Below are 22,784 nucleotides of genomic sequence, written 5' to 3'. Positions count from 1 at the left end.
GCACGGGTGCCGAAGGCGGCACGCGAACTGATTTTCAGTGGCACTCACACTGCCCGGGTCCTGGTCACTGGTCCAGGAGGGCTCTGCATTTTAATTTAATTTTAAATGAAACTTCTTAAACATTTTAAAAACCTTATTTACTTTACATACAACAATAGTTTAAAGAACAGGAGTACTTGTGGCACCTTAAAGACTAACAAATTTATTTTAGCATGAGCTTTCGTGAGCTACAGCTCACTTCTTCGGATGCATAGAATGGAACACAGAGACAGGAGATATTTATACATACAGAGAACATGAAAAGGTGGAAGTATGCATAACAACAGGAAAAGTCTAATCAATTGAGATGAGCTATCATCAGCAGGAGGAAAAAAACCTGGAAATGAAGTGCAAATACTCACCAGCAACTGCACACCATACAACATAAACACTAACCCAGGAACTTATCCTTGCAACAAAGCCCGATGCCAGCTCTGACCACATATCCATTCAAGTGACACCATCATAGGACCTAATCACATCAGACACGCCATCAGGGGCTCGTACACCTGCACATCTACCAACGTGATATATGCCATCATGTGCCAGCAATGCCCCTCTGCCATGTACATTGGCCAAACCGGACAGTCTCTACGCAAAAGAATAAATGGACACAAATCTGACATCAGGAATCATAACATTCAAAAACCAGTGGGAGAACACTTCAACCTCTCTAACCACTCAGTGACAGACTTGAAGGTGGCAATTTTGCAACAAAAAAACTTCAAAAACAGACTCCAAAGAGAAACTGCTGAACTTGAATTAATATGCAAATTAGATACAATTAACTCTGGCCTAAACAGAGACTGGGAATGGTTGGGTCATGACACTAATTGAATCTATTTCCCTATGTTAAGTTCTCCTCACACCTTCTATGGGCCATCTTAATTATCACTTCAAAAAGTTTTTTTTCCTCCTGCTGATGATAGCTCATCTCAATTGATTAGACTTTTCCTGTTGTTATGCATACTTCCACCTTTTCATGTTCTCTGTATGTATAAATATCTCCTGTCTCTGTGTTCCATTCTATGCATCCGAAGAAGTGAGCTGTAGCTCACGAAAGCTCACGAAAGACTAACTAAATTTGTTAGTCTTTAAGGTGCCACAAGTACTCCTGTTCTTTTTACGGATACAGACTAACACGGCTGCTACTCTGAAACAATAGTTTAGTTATATATTGTAGACTTCTAGAAAGAGACCTTCTAAAAACATTAAAACTATTACTGGCACACAAAACCTTAAATTAGAGTGAATAAATGAAGACTCGGCACACTGCTTCTGAAAGGTTGCCGACCCCTGCAGTAGGCTATAGAGTGGTAGTATGTGAAAGAGAGACTGTCTCTTCCAGCAGCTGAGGGTAGAGGTTTCAATCTTATCAGATGCTCATTAGCCAAAGGGTGATAAATAAAGATGGCACATGTATAAGCAGTGTCCCCGGAGAGTACCCTGCTAAGAATTTGAACCCTTTTCCAGGAGCTGGTATGGGGGGTTGAGAGCTGGATTTTGTAATCAAAATGGGTCCTTGGATCTTGCTGATGGGTCCCCACACATCTTTTATATCAGCTCTAACTAGTAGGTGACTGGCAAAATTTTAAAGCCCTGTATTGAGACTATATGTTTTCACTTTTCAGTAAAGATATTTAAAAATTGATTTTTCATCTTCCAGTAATAACTTCAGAATGCATATGATGATCTTTTGTGACAGAGTATGATGTAGTATGAAATTAAATTTACTAAAATTAAAATTGTCTTTGTGTTTTCTTTTTTCCTGCATATGTACACTTCATCTCTTTCTTTTCTTCTTCCCCTCCACCACCCTCGTGCCCTTTCTGTGACTAAAGGAGTGAGTCAGGTTATTTGTGTTGACCTGAGAGAGCCTTATTGTTGTGAGACTCATTAGATATCTGTTGGAATCTTAACCTTAATTGGCAACTCTACGTTTTCAGAATTAAACAGAGAGGTTCTGTTGATATTAAAGCAGAGTTTTATATTTTCGAACTGGGTAACAATAAGATAACTCAATATGAATGAGTGCACAATAGCTATTGTCTTCTTTCTTTGACAACTATTATCTATCCATCTATCTGTCTATCTAGAGCAACTCCTTCTAGAGTCTTTAAAAAGCCAGATTGGAACATGGTTGGATAGTATCTTTAATTACTGAGGTATGCTGCACTAATAATTTTGTGCAGTGACTCTTTGGCAAACAGGGAAGTAATTATGAGCTCATTAATGGATTACTCACATCCAAAAACATTAGAGCCCGTTTTATTAAAAGAAGGGATGTTGGCTAGGCCACCAGGATATTTTTATTCTTTCTTTGATAAGCATCTCGGTGTCTTTAGCTTATACTACGGCTGTTGGTTAATCACAGTTAAATAAAAAAAAAATTAATCAGGATTAATCGCAGTTTTAATTGCACTGTTAGTAGAATACCAATTGAAATGTATTAAATATTTTGGCTGTTATTCTACATTTTCATATGTATTGTATTTTGTGTCATAATTGAAATCAAAGTGTATATTTTTTATTAAAAATATTTGCACTGTAATAAACAAATAAATAGTATTTTTCAATTCACCTCATACAAATACTGGTAATGCAATTTCTTTGTCATGAAAGTGCATCTTACAAATGTAGATTTTTTTTTGTTACATAACTGCACTCAAAAACAAAACAATGTAAAACTTCAGAGCCTACAAGTCCACTGAGACCTACTTCTTGTTCAGCCAATCAGTAAGACAAACAAGTTTGTTCACATTTATAGGAGATAATGCTGCCCTCTTTTTATTTACAATGTCACCAGAAAGTGAGAACAGGCATTTGCATGGCACTTGTGTAGCCGGCATTGCAAGGTACTTACATGCCAGGTATGGTAAACATTCATATGTCCCTTTATGCTTTGGCCACTATTCCAGAGGACAGGCTTCTATGCTGATGGCGCTCATTAAAAAAATAATGCATTAATTAAATTTGTGACTGAACTCCTTGTGGGGAGAATTGTATGTCTCCGGCTCTGTTTTACCCGCATTCTGCCATATATTTCATGTTATAGCAGTCTCGGATGATGACCCAGCACATGTTGTTTGTTTTAAGAACACTTTCACTGCAGCTTTGACAAAATGCGAAGAAGGTACCAATGTGAGATTTCAAAAGATAGCTACAGCACTCGACCCAAGGATTAAGAATCTGAAATACCATCCAAAATCTGAGAGGGACGAGGTGTTGCGCATGCTTTCAGAAGTCTTAAAAGAGCAACACTCCGATGCCGAAACTACAGAACCTGAACCACCAAAAAAGAAAATCAACCTTCTGCTGGTGGCATCTGACTCAGAGAATGAAAATGAACATGCGTTGGTCTGCTCTGCTTTGGATCGTTTTTGAGCAGAACCTGTCATCAGCATGGACGTATGTTGCCTGGAATGGTGGTTGAAGCATGAAGGGACATATGAATCTTTAGCTCATCTGGCACATAAATATCTTGCGACGCCGGCTACAACAGTGCTATGTGAACGCCTGTTCTCATTTTCAGGTGACATTGTAAACATGAAGCATGCAGCATTATCTCCTGCAAATGTAAACAAACTTGTTTGTCTGAGTGATTGGCTGAACAAGAAGTAGGACTGAGTGGACTTGCAGGCTCTAAAATTTTACATTGTTTTATTTTTGAATGCAGTTATTTTGTACATAATTCTATATTTGTAAGGTCAACTTTCATGACAAAGAGATTGCACTACAGCACTTGTATTATGTGAATTGGAAAAATACCATTTATTTTGTTTTTTACAGTACAAATACTTGTAATAAAAGTAAATATAAAGTGAGCACTGTACACTTTGTATTCTGTGTTGCAATTGGAATCAATATATTTGAAAATGTAGAAAACATCCAAAAATATTTAAATAAATGATATTATATTATTGTTTATCAGTGCGATTGACAGCCCTAGTTTATACCTAAATAGTCAGCTGGAATAAGTATACAGAATCTGAGTTTTAACTTCTCCTTAGGCTGGGACTTGAACCAATGATCTTTTGGCACAAAGTAGGAGTACTAGCATTTGAACTGAATCCTTCTGATGTGTGTTATAAAGATTAGTTAAAAACAAAACTTAAAACTTAGGGGAAAAAACCCGAGCACCCTCCCCCCCGCCTCCTTTTATGGATAAGCTGATTTCTGATTTACAGAAACATAAAACAAGTCTTCTGAGAATCTAACTCCACTAGCGCTCTTGTGAGGCTTGTTTGAAAACACTTTGCGATGCCTGGATAAAAGATAAGTGGAAATATTGTTATTAGTGTAAAGAAAATATAAATTTTTTTGAAGAGGAACAAACAATGTGATATCACCAGTAACTAACAAATTTTCCTGTGACATGATTCTCTATTAAAATATTACTGTTAGTGTTGATTAAAGTTTAAATGCTCATATTTTTTTCCCCATCTAGGAAAACTATGAACGAATGAAAGCACTAGTAACTGAACTCCAAGAGCTAGCAGAAAAAATCAGATTAGGTAAGTTCTGTGTGTGTGATTTTAGAACATTATTTAAAGCAGCCTTGGATTTATTTTTTGTACAGTTTTTCTTTACTGATCTTAATTCTTAAAAACTGGACAAATTTATGAGTGTGTTGTGTGATGGGGTTTCTTTTGTTAGTGGGGGCAGGGCTCATTTATGTTCCTAAAAGCTCAAGCTTCAGGTTTCAACCAGCCACTTGTAGGGGTCAGGAAAGAATGAATAAAAAAATATTCTGGAAGGGGTTTTGGTCTGCTTCTTCTGAAGCATCAGTGATGGCTGTGGTTGGAGATGGGATACTGGACAGGGTGTGCCAGTGATCTGAGGTGGCATTCTCTCTCTCTCGGCTGGCTGATTCTCTCTCACATGTATTCCAGTAGATGTTTTGAAATGTAGGGCTAACTCTATTTTAGTCTAGTTCTGCTACCTTCCATTAGTTGAAAACTTTGAAAGGATGATGTCAGGTCTAATTTGGTTCAAAAATCTAGGTTTTGCCATAATAATAATAAAGCTTAACAAAAATATAACACCAAGAACATATTTCCATGATATTTAAAAAAAATTGCAATGGAGTTTTTAAATTAATGTACCCTGTGTTTGCCATTCAAATAGCACAGCAATGTGCTGTTGCATAAAGATCCGAAAGTGACTAGAAACAGACTCTAAATGAAAGTGAAGCTGACTTAATGAAACTACCGGTATATCTTAATTTCATTGTCGAAGCTGAGAGAGGCGCAAAAAGTAAGCGAACTGAATAAATAGTAGAAAGTTGATTATTAAAATAAAATAATTTTAAATTCCCAAGTATGTTGTTTTAATGAATTTAGTGACAGTATTTCTTTAAACAAATAAGATTGTTAATAAGAGACTTTTACTGATATGTTTTTCACTTCATCTATATTCCCTTCTTCATTCCAGTCTGTTGCTATGCTTTTTGCCTTTATAACCAGTTAGCTGGGCAAATACACTTCTTTTCAAGTTGTCAATTACTGTATCAGGCCTGGTCTGCACCTAAAAATTAGATTGACATCGCTACATTGCTCAGGGCTTTGAAAAATGTTGTGCCCTGTGAGACATAGTTATGTTGAACTAAAGCCTGCTGTAGACGCAGCTAGGTCCGTGGAAGAATTTTTCCGTTGATTTAACTACTGCCTCATGGAGACATGGATGGAAAAAACCCTTCTGTCAATGAAAGAAGCAACTACATGGCTGTGCTGCTGTTGTGTAGATAAACCCTCAGTTTGCAAATATGACCTTTGATGAAGTTAGCCATGCCTTGTACTATAGGAGAACTACAAACAAAGGGATTAATCTTCATGATTGATTGTAAAATTCAAAGTAAGTAATTCCAACTAAGTGAAGAATATAAAATTTAAAATACTACCTCAGGGCTGTACAACTAATTGTGACAAGGCTGGATCTCCAACTTCAACTCTGCATTATGAGAGTTTATTTGTTAAATTGCTATTTCTCAAATCTTACAATACAATTTCTTTCACAACCTTGGAAGGGAACAGAGTTAAGGTTTCATGTTTAATTTTATCGTTATTACTTGCTTGCAGGCTTGCTAATTTTCTTCTGGGAAGTGCTGAATATCCTTGTCTCCCATTCATTTCAATGGATGTGAAGGATGCTCAGTGCCTCCCACTGGTGCTCATGGCTAATAGGATAGGGCTGTTTGTTTCTGTGAATCTTCCTATGTTTTTCCATCAGATGGGGATAGGAGAAAAGCAAAGTATTGCACAGTCACTCTCCTTCATCCTGCTCACTTATATTCCTCCTGAGCATTAGTTTACCCTTCAGTCTGTGAAATTCACTGAAGTTGTGAAGTCTATAGTGTATTGAAAAGGCATAAAAGCATATAAAAATGATTAGGTGGCTGTCTGGCATAATGCTAAAGGGTAAGTGTCCCTCTTTCACCCTATCGGTAGGAATGTCTCTCACTGAATTAGCCTTCACTGATATCGGTGGGATTAGTTTCTGAAGAAATATAAAATGGTATATGCCACTGCTACTAAGAGGGTGAGAGATGTCAGCTGGCAACAAGTGTTGGAATGGTGTTAAACACCAAGGAATGAGAGGTATAATTTACGGTAGTGCAAAGTGAGATAACGAAGTGATGGATCAAGAGGAGCAAAAGGAAATGTAGGCTGAATGTTAAATGCTGTACACCCCAGCTGTGAGGTCTTCTACACTCTAGAGTAATCTCCCGAGAAATCTCCCATCGGTTGAGCAATTTAAAACTGAACTCAGCAAAGTAATTTAGAATGTGCTATAGGGAAATGAACACAACTCAGTAGATTCCTGTCCATCTCTCCATCCTATGATCCCTAAAAAGTAAGTTTTGAGTGCTCTGTTAGTTCATTGTCAAAATGAAACCCCAGGCAGCAGTAGATGAGCTCTATTAGCTGAGAGTTTTTGCTTTCAAACTTTGTTAGTAAAGAATGTAGAAAAAGTAACTTAGAATATATGACAAACTGATTTAAGATGATGATACAGATCATTCTGTCATCTAAATATAAGGTCTGTTAAATATATTGTCTCTTTAAGGTCTGTATTTTTGTAATTGAGAATTCAGATCTGTTTTTATTCTAAGTTAAACGTTAATAGTGATTTATTCATTTGTGTGTACAGTAGATCTAATTAATGACCTTGTATCACAGGGGGTGGAGAAAAGGCACGGAAGCTTCATACATCAAGAGGAAAGCTGTTACCCAGAGAGAGAATTGACAGACTCATAGATCCAGGGTGGGTAATTTATTATTGGCTATAAAGCATCAAATACTCTTTTGTGTTGTGTAAGCTAACAGAACTGTCTCTTTTTTCGAAGTTTCCTAAACTACTGACAAGCAGGGTGGATTTGATTTAAATCACTAGTCAGGATTACTCTATTTAATCATGGATTTCTATATAAAAGTGCATTCTTGTTGGTTGTTATAACCTTAATACATATTCTTCACAACTCAGAGATAGATATAGGTTTTATTTTTAGAAAGTACACACTATACATTTTTAAAGTGATTTATTTTGAAAACTTTTCAGTTTAGTTTTATGGCTACACCTCTACCTCGATATAACGCGACCCGATATAACACAAATTCGGATATAAGGCGGTAAAGCAGCGCTCCGGGGGCACGGGGCTGCGTGCTCAGACGGATCAAAGCAAGTTCGATATAATGCAGTTTCACCTATAACATAGTAAGATTTTTTGGCTCTCCAGGACAGTGTTATATCGGGGTAGAGGTGTATATCAGAAAATGAATGATTGTTTGGTTATTTCATTTACCAAAGGTAATTGAAGCAGATATTTATGAAGTCATTGGGAGGTGAACTATCTCCAATTCAACAGGTTAATCATTAATATTTGGAGGATTTTCTTGCCATGCTGTATTAGGAGGAGAACATCACCAGACAGACATTTAGAGTGTTTTATTTAACTAAAACAACAACATTATGTATTCTGGATTTTTTTCTTCAACAACAAACGTAATATTTTAACAAAAAAAGCATATGAATTTTTTAATTTAGTTAAACATTCAAGTTTTTTAAAATCAAGTTTGTTTTTGTTAAAATTGTTTTAAACTAAAATAGTTAAATGTATTTTTAAAAACAAAGCAAAAATTAAATCGACTATATCAGCCAGGTCAACATGAGAAACTTAAAATATTGGCTTCTGCAGCTAACTCAGTTGTCTTTACCTTCATTTCCCTCTTTGTTCATAATCTGGAAAAGAAAAACAAGCTTTCCTGCTTTTTCGGGTCCCAAATGATTTCTCAATTTGGAATGAATTAGTCCAAAGGAAGAAAATGTTCTTTCTACACTGGCAGAAGAAGCTACTGCTGTTAAAAGTGAGATTATCACTTTGACAGTCTCTGAATCCAAGTGCTTAAGTGACTTCCACCAGTTCACTGGTGTGACTTTCTTTAAAACATCATTAGCAAACATATATTTCTTGAATGGTTCACCCTTAGCTCTGAAGTTTATTATGGTTGGCGTTATGGAGGGATGATTGCTGGATGTCAAAGTCATAGTCAACTCCCAACAGTTAAGGTTTGACCCTGGTATTGAGTATTGAGAATATTTGCAAGAAAGTGAACTTTTCCCATTCATTTTTTTAATGTTTGTAATTTAACTCTGTGATTGCATATTTCTCTTTCTAGGATCTCACTTAGTTCCTTCCAAATTTCAATAGCATCAGCAATAAAACAGCTATTTCCCTGCATTTTGTTCAAGGCTACAGAAATAGAGTTCACAGAACTCAGCATGCGTTCAACATTTCTCTTAAGCCCAATGTTGAGAACTTTGGCTGTGACAGTGCCATCTATTTGTTCATGATTTTGTTCACAAACTGTCATCAGATTAGGTCAGTTCTTGATATAATGCTCAAAACAGTCCACTACTGAGTTCATTGCACGTTTTGTGGGAGAGTTAGCTTGGTTCCTCCCACTTTTTTCAGAGCAGCTGATGCAAAGTGGTTGTTATAGAAGTATTTTGCAATTTCAACAACATTAACCTTTATTTCTGGAACACTGAAGTCTCTGGCTAGGAGGTGCATCAAATGAGCACTGCAACGGTATGTTATTAGCTTGGGACTCTCTTCACTCTCTTCTAAATTTCTTCTCATCTTGGATATATTTGCAGCATTGTCTGTGACCAGGCTGCATAATAGACATTTGAAATTTTGTTCACAGTTTGTTATGGCTTTTACTGCTACTTCTTGTAAGTATTCTGCTGTGTGTGCATTTCCTGATGTATCAATTGTTTCTGTAAGGAAGACATTCCCTTCTGTTGTCACACAAGCACATACAACAGGATCATTGTGGACATTGGTCCACCCATCAAGACTCAGGTTAACAATTTCACCCTCTAGACCTTTTGCACACTGCTCAGTTTCTCTTTTATACGCTTTATCCAGCAATTTGCCTGCGACATCTGCTTTGTTGGATGGACCGTATCCTGGTCTTAATGACTGAACCATGTCAATGAAGTGTGGGTTCTCAATCATACGGAAAGGAAAGTTTGTTGCATAAACAAACTGGGCAATATTTTCATCAATTATTTCATTTTGTAATCTGCTGGTTCTTATCACAAACTTATCTATGATTGTTTCTGGATGATGGGTTGTTTTTTGTTTTTTTTTGCTACAGGTGATATACTGTGGCTATGTGACATACGTGATGTGACTGAAACACTATCATTGGCAGATTACTCTGAAACTATAGAAAATGATGGTGATCTTGAAGGTGGATAGTCTTCAGAATCCTGTATGTTGAGGATGGATTCTCCTAAACAAAATAAGTCAATGCAGTTATTTAAGTATTATTACCGTGTCGCTCGTTTAGTATTACTCATTGCATTCACTGACAGTACTACTTTAAAGGTGAAATTGTAAAAGGAAGATTTGCCTATTTCAGCTATTTATTTTTTATCACAACTGCATCTAAAATGATAGTACCATAGAGTAACAACTATATTTTTTGCTCAAACATGAGAATTCAAGAATAGTCCAGAAGGAAGTCCTTGGGAAAGAAGTATGAAATAAAAACGTTTATCAACCTGAAGATCCTGCATGTTCAGACATATTCCTTTCATCATCTTCAACTCAGCTTCCTCTTGAGAAGTAACACTTCTCGTGATGATGTTTCATTTGGGCAACCAGGCCTTGCATTTCTTTGTTGCACTGTTTGCATTTTCCATGCATTCCTGTCTTACCCACAGGTAGAGGAACTTCATTAAAATATTCCCAAACTGGGTCTCTTTTACAGCCTGCTGCCATTATAGGTTTTCCCTTCTAGTGAGAGAATGGTATGGTAGATCTCAAATCAATGAAGGCTACACTCAGAAAGACCTCAAGACTTCTGGAATATGCTGCTCAAACAGTTTCACGTTTGTTTCTACTGCCTGTCCCTCCCTTTTCACATTTATCTCCAGACTTCTTCTCCTTGTCCAGATCTATTCTGCCCCCAACAGTCTTCTATTCATTGCACTTTTTGAAACTTTGCACTTTTAGAGAGAGGTAAGGGATTGACTCTGTGTACACAAATTTGCAGAGGGACAATAGGGTTGAGGTCTGTTATTTCTTACCTCTACATATTATTTATTTATTTATTTTAAAACATTTTTGCTGTTAACTTGCAGGTTATCTCCGGAGACACAAATCCACAGTTTGAGAACTGCAAAATGAAGCATCTCTGATGGTATCTTCTAGACTGAGCACTGAGTCCCCTTGGGTAGATAGAAAGATTAACCTAAATAATCGATATAGAAGCCCCTGTAACCCCATCGGATTGGGTCCCTAATCCATGAACTATTGGAACTCATTTACAAAACTTTTCTTAAACATTACACGAATATATTGTCTCCTACTATAGAATTAGAATTTATAATCCCTATTCCATGATGAGATATCTTTGAGCTATAATGTATCTTAATTAAAACTATCCTTAGATAGGTTTTTTCATAAAAAAAATTGATTTTTTTTAATTAAAAAAAAATCATTGATTTTTATCCACCCTGCTGGCAAGTAGTGTTGGTTTTAAATCTTGACATATCTATTGTTTGGAAGATGTATTGCAAGAACACATTTTAAAACCATGAACTTTATAAAAGAAAGTAATGTTTGTCAGGCTGCTTCCGGTTAATAATCCTATCAAAATGTTTGTCATTTTTTTAGGTCTCCATTTTTGGAGTTCTCCCAGTTTGCGGGTTACCAGTTGTATGGTAATGAAGAGGTACCGGCAGGAGGCATTATCACAGGCATTGGAAGGGTGTCAGGGTAAGAAATTGCCAGTGATCTACATATTATGTCTATTATGTGAGTGAGAGGATGTTTTTGTGTGGTTCCTAGTTCCAGCTCTGGGAGCCATCTAGCACTCTGTTTCCAATATTAAGTTGAAGGCTTTCTGGTATTTGAGTCCTATGACCCAAAAGATTACTAAAATGGCTATTCTGCCTATTTAGTTTTGACTTCAGGGAAAGGATTCAGCTGGGTGATTATTATTCTTATTCTTAGGGCTTGTTTACACTTAAAATTCTGCAGTGGCATAGCTGTGCTGTCTATGCCGATGGGAGAGGTTCTATCAATTTAGTGCTGTCTACATGGGGGTAGGGGGGTTGTGGATTTAGGTTGGTTGTGGATTTTTCACACCCCTGACTGATGTCATTAAACTGATCTAATTTTCTAGCGTAGCTCAGACCTTAGATAATACATGTATCAACATCCGTATTAACTCATTTGGAGGCTGCATTGTTACCTTTCTGATGAGAAATATATGGTTAATTGTGCAAGGACATAGGTGAGGTAGAAAGGCAATTTTAAATATGTGGAAAGATGTCCTGGATTAAGAAAGTCTCTCTAAGGGAGATTGATGCACTTGTTAAAACTAGTGTGATGGGATATTAGTTTAGAGACGATGAGCCAGGAAGCTGAAGGAACCCCAGAAGGGTAATGATTTTATCTAGTGCCTTCTTGTGCCACCCACAATGTATGGCTTAATGGCCAAGCTCCTCTTATATTTCTTTCTTTAAAAAAAAAAAAATTCTGAACAACCATTTACCGTTCTTCAAAATAAAATCTCTTTTAGTAAGGATGTTCAAATGGCTTGTGGCTTTAAGTGGATGCCACTGAGGCGGAACTGTTCTTTGGGTTTGTTTCTAATAATGAGGAGTGGTTTTTTTTAGTTTTAAGAACCTGGGTCACTCTGGGAGATTTCTGGTGTTTTTGGATTTCACCTACTCTGTTCTAACATAAGTTGGCTGATCAGTGAGGAACTAACTGTTGCTGCTTTGCTTTCACAGTCTGTCTGGGTAATTCATGGACTCACTCTAGGTCAGGGATTCTCAAACTGGGGGTCGGGACCCCTCAGGGAGTTGCGAGGTTATTACATGGGGGTCACGAGCTGTCAGCCTCCACCCCAAATCCCGCTTTGCCTCCAGCATTTATAATGGTGTTAAATATATAAAAAGTGTTTTTAATGAATAAGGGGGGTCGCACTCAGAGGCTTGCTGTGTGAAAGGGGTCATCAGTAGAAAAGCCTGAGAACTCCTGCTCTAGGTAGAGCCACTCAGAGGCTCTTCTAGCATGAAGGTATGGTGCTGCAAAGACAGAATGGCTCAGAGTTAAGTCAATAACAAAATTTAAAAAAATCAGCTTAAATATCTTTAAGAGTCTTAGTGATTCTCAGCCTCAGCTAAGGTCCTGAGGGGAAAGGCAGATCACATGGTTCTCCACTGATCTAGACTGGTGCAGTGGTCCCTATGGGATGACTGCATCTAGCGTAGTTTAGAGCATCCTTGAACAGCCCAGAACTGGGTTGTTGAAGTGTATCTTAGAAACACCTTTTCCACTCCACTACTACTAGCTTTCCTCAGCTGCTCTGAGCCACGAACCTGTCTCTTGTTCTCTTAATAACCCAAGTATCTGGAACTGAAAAGAAATAGTTAACAAAATACATTACAAATTCATAGTTCCTTGGTTCTAAACTTCCATGTTGATGCTAACACACTGAGAGCTTCATTTCTGCCATCAAAGATAATACAGGTATATCTATCTAGTCATGACTGTTGATTACTACACCTCTACCCCGATATAATGTGACACGATATAACACAAATTCAGATATAACGCGGTACAGCAGCGCTTCGGGACAGCGGGGCTGCGCACTCCGGTGGATCAAAGCAAGTTCGATATAACGCGGTTTCACCTATAATGCAGTAAGATTTTTTGGCTCCCGAGGACAGCGTTATATCAAGGTAGAGGTATATTTTCATCCGGAATGATGACAGCAAGTATTTCATTTTCAACCAGGTGCCTAAGTACAGTTAAGAAAACCAAGTATTTTTTTCTTCCAAAAGTGTATTAGACTGAGAATTTCCAAAGTGTATTTAGCTACAGTTGGTTTTAAATCCAGCATGTGTGTTATGTTAAAATAAACACTCTCTCTTTTTGTTAACTTCTTGTGGGTGGCCTTATGCTGAAAAGTAACTTCACTGTTGACAGTTTGGGAGCCCTGCATTGTAAACTTTTTTTTGTCAGCTTACATACTGCTAATCAACAGAACAATTGCTTTGCCACATGAACAACAATGAAGCTATAAAGTTGTTCCTTTAGTTGATGCAACTGTAGAGAAGCTTGTGGGACTGCTTTATATTTTGACACCGGTCACCTTCTCAGAATATGAATGTTGCCTATATAGAACACAGAAATAGGGATTTTTCGAGAGGGACATGCACATTGCAGCAGATTTTGAGAGAGTAAGAAAGCGTTAAACAACAAATTGTTTCCTTTTCTATTACAGTTCTGTACAGCTATGCTCAGTAAAATGGGTACAGCTTTCTTTAAAACTAGAGATTTCAGATGCTTCTTCATTAATATTGTTTTTTCTAAGAACTTGAAGCAAATATGACATGAAATCACATGCAGCCTTGAAGAGAGGTATCTAACAGTGGAACAGTTTTAAAACAATAAACATTTAATGCTGATGTAAATTGTTGCAAATATCATGGTTATAGTGGTAAAGTAGATCAGTTGGGAAATATGTTTGGTTCTCATAAAGTTTCTGCTTTTCAGAGTGGAGTGCTTGATTGTTGCTAATGATGCAACTGTCAAAGGTGGTACTTACTATCCAGTCACGGTGAAGAAACATTTACGTGCTCAAGAAATTGCAATGCAAAATCATCTCCCTTGTCTATATTTAGGTAAGTCCCATTACAAAAATAGTAAATGGCTATCGTTAAACAAAGGTCAGGGATTCTAGCTAGAAGACTACATTTTTAATTGGATGCCATCAACATTATATCTTGACTTTAATAAGGCTTTTGATGTCTCAAATGACCTTCTCATAAACAAATTGGAGACATATAGCCTAGATGAACTTACTATAAGGTGGGTGCACAATTAGTTAGAAAACTGTACTCAGAGAGTAGTTATCAATGGTTCACAATCAAGCTGAAATGGTATATTAAGTGGAGTACTGCAGGGATTTGTCCTGGGTCCAATTCTGTTCATTATCTTTATAAATTATTTGAATAATGGCAGAGAGAGTACATTTATAAATGTGGACAGTACCAGGTTGGGAGGGGTTGCAAGCCTTTTGGAGGACAGGATTAGAATTCAAATGATCTGGACAAACTGGAGAAATGGACTGAAATAAATAGGATGAAATTCAGTAAGGAGAAATACAAAATACTACACTTGGGAAGGAACAATTGGTTGCAAATACAAAATGGGAGTGCTGCAGAAAAGGATCTGGGGTTTATAGTGGATAATAAACTAAATATGAATCAACAATATAATACCATTGCAAAAAAAGTGAACATCATTCTGGGATGTACAGTAGAACCTCAGAGTTAAGAACACCTCAGGAATGGAGGTTGTTCATAACTCTGAAATGTTCATAACTCTGAAGAAAACTTTATTCTTTCTTTGTTTTTTCAAAAGTTTACAACTGAACATTGACTTAATACAGCTTTGAAACATTATTATGCAGAAGAAATATGCTGCTTTCCCTTTATTTTTTTAGTAGTTTAACACAGTACTGTACTGTATTTGCTTTTTTTTTTTTTTTTGGTCTCTGCTGCTGCCTGATTGTGTACTTCCAGTTCCAAATGAGGTGTGTGGTTGACTGGTCAGTTTGTAGCTATGGTGTTTATAATTCTGAGGTTTTACAGGAGTGTTGTAAGCAAGCTATGAAAAATAATTCTTTCACTCTACTCAGCACTAATAAGGCTTCAGTTGGAGTATTGTGTCTAGTTCTGGGGCACCACACTTTGGGAAAGATGTGGACAAATTGGAAAAAATCCAGAGGAGAGGAACAAAAATGATTAAAGGTCTAGAAAACATGACCTATGAGGAAAGACTGAAACAAGTGGACTTATGTAATCTTTTAGATGGGAGTATTTCAGTGTTGAAGAATTTATATTAAAAATATACTACCTCACAGCAAACACATTTAGCATGCACATTTAGCACACAGATGAAGAGAAGACAGGGGGGATATTACATGCTAAGTCTTCAAGTACATAAAAGGTTGTTATAAAGAGGAGGTTGATAAATTGTTCTCCTTAATCACTGAGGGCAGGACAAGAAGTAATGGGCTTGAATTTCTGCAAGGGAGATTTAGGTTAGACATTAGGGAAAACTTCTAACTGTAAGGAACAAATTACCTAGCAATGTTGTGGATTGGAGGTTTTTAAGAACAGGTTAGATGAACACCTGTCAGGGATGGTCTAAATAATACTTAGACCTGCCTCAGTGCAGAGGACTGGACTAGATGACCTATTGAGGTTCCTTGCAGTCCTAGATTTCTAAGACTGATATACCCTCATATTTTACCAATCAAGTGTTTTGGATTTCAGACACGTTCACACATACAGTGCTTTTTGATGATATGCTTATCTGTTCATTCCTTTTATAAAGGTAGTAAAGTGAACTAAAGACCCAGAGAAATGGGTTATTTCATTTTACTACCTGTATAATAGAACAAAGCAAAATAGCCCAGTGGGGAAAAGTTGTGTGCACACATCAACAGTAATTCAAGTTATATGTAAAAGACAGGAACTGAAGTCATTTTGTTGTTTTATTATTTCTGTTGAAAGGTTCTCTTAGAAAGTTACTTACATTTTTTGAAATACTCCCATCTAAAATGAATAAAAACTCAAACTTAATCTATAGTTTCTGTTAATAGCTTTTTACAATTTGACATTTTTCTTTTAGTATATTCCATCTCAGTGTGTTTTACTCCGTTTGTTTAATCAGTCAAAAAAGTCAATGGTTGAGTAAATAATTTTTTTAATTTTTAGCATGCTTAGACATTATTTTATTAAATAAGCAAATGTGTGTGCTAAATGTGCTTGCTGTGGTATAGGTAGTATATTTTACTCAGTTTAAATTTTTAATAAACAATATTTGGCTTGTGAACTTTTACTATCAGAATGAGCAATACTGTGTGATCCTGTTCTTTGAAATCAAAGGTATGGTCTTCTGTGATTTATCGAGTTATAAACAAAGCATTAGGCTCTTGCAACCACTCATGAAGTGAGGGGTTAAGCAGTGCCTTCCTTAGAATGTCTTTCCTTATATATTGTTTTAATTAACTGTAGTTTTAATTTCTGCAGCTACAGTGAATGATACTAGATTGTATATATTTAGGAAGGAAATAAGTTTATCCTGGAACACAGAAAATTTAATTTTTAATTTCCAGTTTTAAGGCCTATAAGGGAGTGTCTTTTAAAACAAACAGGTGTTTGTCAGATGAGTTTTAAAAGTTTTGTAAAGCCAAGTGTAATTACATCTTTAAATGCAGCTACCATTAGTTTACCTAAAAATGTTTGGTATGCATAACAGCTTCTCATTTGTGGTCATCAATTTTCCTTTAGCAAGTGGAGAAGCCTGGCCTGTTTTTCATGATTAGTATGTTGAGTATAAATTTTTGCAAACAGGTGACATTTCAAGTAATTTTTAAATAATATGAAATAATATCTCTGTTTAAAATTGTACAGAGATAAATTGTATGTAAATCTATTTTTCATTCCACTTGACTTAGTTGACTCAGGAGGAGCAAACTTACCCCGCCAAGCAGAAGTATTTCCAGATCGAGATCACTTCGGTCGCATTTTTTATAATCAAGCACTCATGTCCTCACAAAGAATTCCACAGGTAACTTTTTTAAAGCAAAAATTGCTAGCTACTCTGCACGCCTGCTTCTTCTATCTGGGTTTTCGGCTCATCCAGCACCTCAGGTTTTTGGCAGCTTAAAGTTTTGCTGACCTGATGCTCAGTGTGGGGATTTGGAGGCATTGTAAACACCATTACTGTTCACAGAATGGCATTATGGTTTACAAATAGGCTGTCTTTCTTCTCAGCCTCAAGGTTAGTGATATGACTTAGCTGCTCCTGGAGTGGGAGAAAAAGAGAAATTGTCAGCCTGGGGTGAAGGGGTGAAAGAGAGCTTTAGGATATCATTTGCAACAGTTGATTGTTCTGAATCATTGCTTGAGAGGCGAGGACCCCTGTGCATGATGGTGATGCATATTTAGCTAAGTGGGGTGTGTGTGGGGGTGTGTGGGTGTGTGGGGGTGTGTGTGTATATATATATATATATATATATATATATATATATATATACCATTTTTGTACTGCTGTTGACAGAGGTCATTTTCTAATGTATTAATGATTCATAGAATTACTGTTAGTCATGATGTCTCAATTTGAAATGTTTAGGGGGTCTTCATGTTTTAGATACTGATATTACTGGTAACATGAGCACTTAATTCTCTGTATTCATTGCTGCATTCAATGTATTGATATCTAGGCGGGAAGGAGGATTAACAAACTTGGCAGAATAGCTCACCTAATTAGAAAAATTGTACACATGGAAATGACAACTGGAATCTTGGGCATATTAGAGGAGTGTGGGGTTTGCTAATTTTTTGCTTTCTGTGGATATTATTACTAGGTCTTTTTTCAGGATCCTATTTTTGGTGTATTTTTATTTTGAACCTGGTTCATTAGAATACATTTTACAGTAGAAAGCACATGGGTTTTTCTACTTTCTTTTTTTGGCTGAGGCTATGCCTTCTAATCTAGAGGGACAACTTGGTCCAGCAGAAGCCATTTCTATTTGGATTCTGTGGCCTGGTCTACACTACGCGTTTAAATCGGTTTTAGGAGCGTTAAACCGATTTAACGCCACACCCGTCCACACTAAGAGGCCCTTTATATCGATATAAAGGGCTCTTTAAACCGGTTTCTGTACTCCTCCCCAACGAGAGGAGTAGCGCTAATATCGGTATTACCATATCGGATTAGGGTTAGTGTGGCCGCAAATCGACAGTATTGGCCTCCGAGCGGTATTCTACAGTGCACCACTGACCGCTCTGGACAGCAATCAGAACTCGGATGCAGTGGCCAGGTAGACAGGAAAAGCCCCGCGAACTTTTGAATAACATTTCCTGCTTGCCCAGCGTGGAGCTCTGATCTGCACGGGTGGCGATGCAGTCCCAAATCCAAAAAGAGCTCCAGCATGGACCGTACGGATGTGATCGCTGTATGGGCAGACAAATCTGTTCTATCAGAGCTCCGTTACAGATGACGAAATTCCAAAGCATTTTAAAAAAATCTCCAGACAGAGGGCACAGCAGGGACTCAGCACACTGCTGCGTGATAAGCGTAACGGAAAGCCAAAGAATCAAATGGACGCTCATGGAGGGAGGGAGGGGGGACTGAGGACTCAAGCTATCCCACAGTTCCTGCAGTCTCCGAAAAGCATTTGCATTCTTGGCTGAGCTCCCAATGCCTGTAGGGTCAAACACATTGTCCGCGGTGGTTCAGGGCATAGCTCGTCAATTTACCCCACCCCCCACCCCCAGAAGGAAAAGGGAAAAAAATCGTCTCTTGACTCTTTTAAATGTCACCCTATGTGTACTGAATGCTGCTGGTAGACGCGATGCTGCAGCACTGAACTGTAGCATCCTCGCCCCCCCTCCTTGGTGGCTGATGGTACAATATGACTGATATCCATCATCATCATCAGCCTTGTGGCAGATGGTATAGTACAGAAGGACTGGTATCCGTCCTCATCATCAGCCCATGAGTGCTACTACTTCCCAGTAGATGGTACAGAACGGCTGGTAACCGTCTTCATCATAGCAACAGGGGGCTGAGCTCCATCAGCCCCCCGCCCTTCATGTGTAAAGAAAAGATTCTGTTCTGCCTGGACTATCATAGCAGCGGGATGCTGGGCTCCTCTCCCTACACTGCTTAATGTCCTGTCTGGACTATCATAGCACTGGAGGCTGCCTTCCCCTCATTTTATCTCGCTAACAAGTCACTGTTTCTTATTCCTGCATTCTTTATTACTTCATCACACAAATGGGGGGACACTGCAACGGTAGCCCAGGAAGGCTGGGGGAGGAGGGAATCAACAGGTGGGGTTGTTGCAGGGGCACCCCCTGTGAATGGCATGCAGCTCATCATTTCTACGGGATCTGACACGGAGCGGCTGTGCTCTCTGGTTCTCTGATACACTGGTTCTCTAGTACACTTGCTCCATATTCTAGGCAGGACTGATTCTATTTTTAGATACCATAAAGGAGGGATTGACTCAGGAAGTCATTCCCATTTTTGTCTTTTGCGCCCCTGGCTGATCTCAACCAGGGGCACCTATGACAGCAGCAGATGGTACAGCACAAAAGGACTGGTAACCGTCATCTCATTGCCAGTTTACAATGGCATGGTAGATGGTACAGAACGGCTGATAACCATCTCTGCTATCATGCAAAAGCAAATGAATGCTGCTGTGTAGCGCTGCTGAATCGCCTCTGTCAGCGGCATCTAGTACACATACGGTGACAGTGACAAAAGGCAAAACAGGCTCCGTGGTTGCCATGCTAATGGCGTCTGCCAGGGCAATCCAGGGAAAAAGGGCGCAAAATGATTCTCTGCCGTTGCTTTCCCAGAGAAAGGAGTGACTGACGACATTTACCCAGAACCACCCGCGACAATGATTTTTGCCCCATCAGGCACTGGGATCTCAACCCAGAATTCCAAGGGGCGGGGGAGACTGCGGGAACTATGGGATAGCTACGGAATAGCTACCCACAGTGCAACGCTCCAGAAATCGACACTAGCCTCTGACCGTGGATGCACACCACCGAATTAATGTGCTTAGTGTGGCCGCGTGCACTCGATTTTATACAATCTGTTTTACTAAACCGGTTTATGTAAAATCGGAATAATCCCATAGTGTAGACGTACCCTGAGAGAGAGATACAGAGAGAGACTGACTGACTGACTGTTCTGATCCAGGTGGGGAAGTTGGAAAAGAACATTTCCTTTTGGCTGGTGGCAGGAAGCGGCCAAAAGTACAATGTTACATTTGCTATTTTCTCTGCTTAGCAGTCAGTGTCTTTTTTTATTATGATAAAATAAAAAAAACTTTATTCCAGTTTTACGAAGGGAAATCAATTTCCTTGAGAATAGTAAGTTCTTCTCTTATTGAAGATGAGGCCTAGTCCAGCCTTCAGTTCCAGCAGGCATGCGAGTGGGCACAAAGCTGATGAACCTGAACCTTGGCTATGATTTACAATGAAATTAGACCATAGATAGGAAAAATTGGATTCATTTAAATTTAATTCTTGTTTTTAACTTCAGGGTCTGAGAACCTATGTGAAACAATTCTCACATAATATTAGAGGGGGAAATTATGAATCACACTATTCTCTTGTGAACCCATTTCAAACTGAACTTGGAAGATCTCATTCAGCTCTAACATGACATATTGAGGAATGTCGCCAACTGCTAGGATTGATTTTAGTAAGTTCTGCTTTCTACTATTTTAGCTTTATTCTTCCCCAGTACTCCTACATATGATTGTTACTGAATGCCTCCTCTATGGAAAACAGGGCAGAGGCAGCCTCTGGCACCCTTTTCTGCTAGGTATAATTGGTGTCCCACCAGTTCAGTGGAATAACATGAGTCAACAGATAGTTACATTGCTATGGTGCTGAATCAGTGAGTGATTTGTTTGGAAGGAGTTTTAACTAACTTTATTCTCACTCATGGGTTCCTTGTAGTTCTTGAAAGAGACTAGAAAGCTTTAGGGAGCATAGAAAGAGTCAGCAGCCAGGAGGGAGACTGAGAATGCTGTGGAAGTGGTTCCATCCTGTGTAGATGGAGTACTTTGTATTAAGCAGTGTGTACACGACAGGTACTATAGTGACATAGCTATGACACGGTAATGCCATAATGTAGACACAGACTATGGCAATGGAAGGAGTTTTTTCGTCGCTGTAGGAACTCCACCTCCTCATGAAGCATTCTTCCATTGCCCTACTTGCTTCTTCATCAGGCGTTAGGTGCTCAGGGGTGTGGATCTTTCACACACCTGAGTGTTAAAGCTATGTCAATTTAAGTTGTAAGTGTAGACCAGACCTCAATCAGTAGAAGCCTAGATAATTAGCACCAAAGTGACTCCAGTCATTATCCAGCAGAGGGACTGTAGTCTGAAGATAGTGACTCAAAATGGGAAAGTTCAAAACAAGAAAAACAGAGCTGGAGAAATCTTGATTTTTTTTAAGCAGGGTCCCTGCTTTTAAAGCATTTTTTTTAAATCATGTTCAGTATTTTCCGTAATACTCTGAAGTAATCAAATGTCTAACACTTAAACACATTCAAAATATAATACATTTATAGTGCTATAGTTTCATCATTTGACCATTATATGGCATCAAAATAGAGGAAATATATTGGGTTTTATATAAGCAAAACACTGACTGCAGGAAAGAAATTACTTTTGGTCAAAACATATCTATCCCTCAGTTTAATATGGCAATGGTGGTAGTTTTCTGAAAGCATTTACAGAGGAAAAGAAAAGTGGAAAACATTTTTACTATAGCTCTTATTACTTAAGGCTTGTTTTAGATTCTCAGTCAAGATCTCTTTGCTTTCCCTGAAAGTTTTTGTTTTTAATCCTTATTTCCAAGGGCAGCTATTTGTGTTTTGAAAATCTATTAATGCATAGCAGTGACTTAGATTATCTTCCTTGTCTGACAAGATGTTTTCTTAGACTTGTATTGAGAAAATGCGGTGCTAGATTATTTTTTTTCTATCTGTTAATCATTTTGACATGGGAGATCATTGTTCTTGGCTTGCTGTCCATTGTTGACAACGTCAATACTAAAAAGTTGTGTTCTGCAGAAAATCAGACTGTTGCTGCAACTGGAGTTTAATCTAATTTGGCAACACTAGAAAAGAATCTTATTCTACTTGACTATTCTTATTTCTCTTTGACTGAAATGAATCTAGAGTGAGTGCCAACCTTGATTATACGCCGTTACTAATTAAGATAGAATTTATTTTTGAACGTGTTTTCCACTGTGAGTGCTACTTTCAGCAGCCTTGTTTTTTTTCCCATTTAGACAAAAAGCAGCTGTGAAATAATATACTTTAAAATTTCCTAACAAAGCACTTTGACTGACTAAACTCGTGGTTCTCTCTCAATTTACTGTGGTTAGATAGACAAAACTGTTTCTCTTGGGCAAGAAAGAGCATCCTCAAAAACAACTTTTTAGCTCATGTATTGCCTTCGCTTTCTATAACGCTGGTGTCACAGTAGAACGCAAATGCTTCTCTTTCTAGATTCATAGATTTTTAAGTGTAGAAGGTTCTACTATGATCAGGGCCAGCCCTAGACCAAATGGTGTCTCAGGTGAGGAGCATCTTCAGCACCCCT

The 22,784-nt window shown here is 38.0% G+C and overlaps 1 protein-coding gene across 4 annotated transcripts in view; it reads left to right on the top strand.

The window, feature by feature from the left end:
• The window catches only part of MCCC2 (methylcrotonyl-CoA carboxylase subunit 2), an 82,977-nt gene that overhangs the window by 5,277 nt on the left and 54,916 nt on the right, over positions 1-22,784 (top strand). For all 4 annotated transcript variants that reach the window (XM_045022041.1, XM_045022040.1, XM_045022038.1 and 1 more), the window contains exons 2-6: positions 4,487-4,553; positions 7,218-7,302; positions 11,228-11,329; positions 14,123-14,250; positions 17,097-17,209. In XM_045022041.1, the coding sequence (XP_044877976.1) occupies positions 4,487-4,553; positions 7,218-7,302; positions 11,228-11,329; positions 14,123-14,250; positions 17,097-17,209 (495 nt within the window). The remainder of the gene's footprint in view (positions 1-4,486; positions 4,554-7,217; positions 7,303-11,227; positions 11,330-14,122; positions 14,251-17,096; positions 17,210-22,784) is intronic.

This window comes from Mauremys mutica, chromosome 6, assembly GCF_020497125.1.
Source record: "Mauremys mutica isolate MM-2020 ecotype Southern chromosome 6, ASM2049712v1, whole genome shotgun sequence".
Taxonomy (NCBI): Eukaryota; Metazoa; Chordata; order Testudines; family Geoemydidae; genus Mauremys; species Mauremys mutica.
The sequence above is the reverse complement of the archived record's forward strand: the minus strand, read 5'-3'. Positions and strand labels throughout refer to the sequence as shown.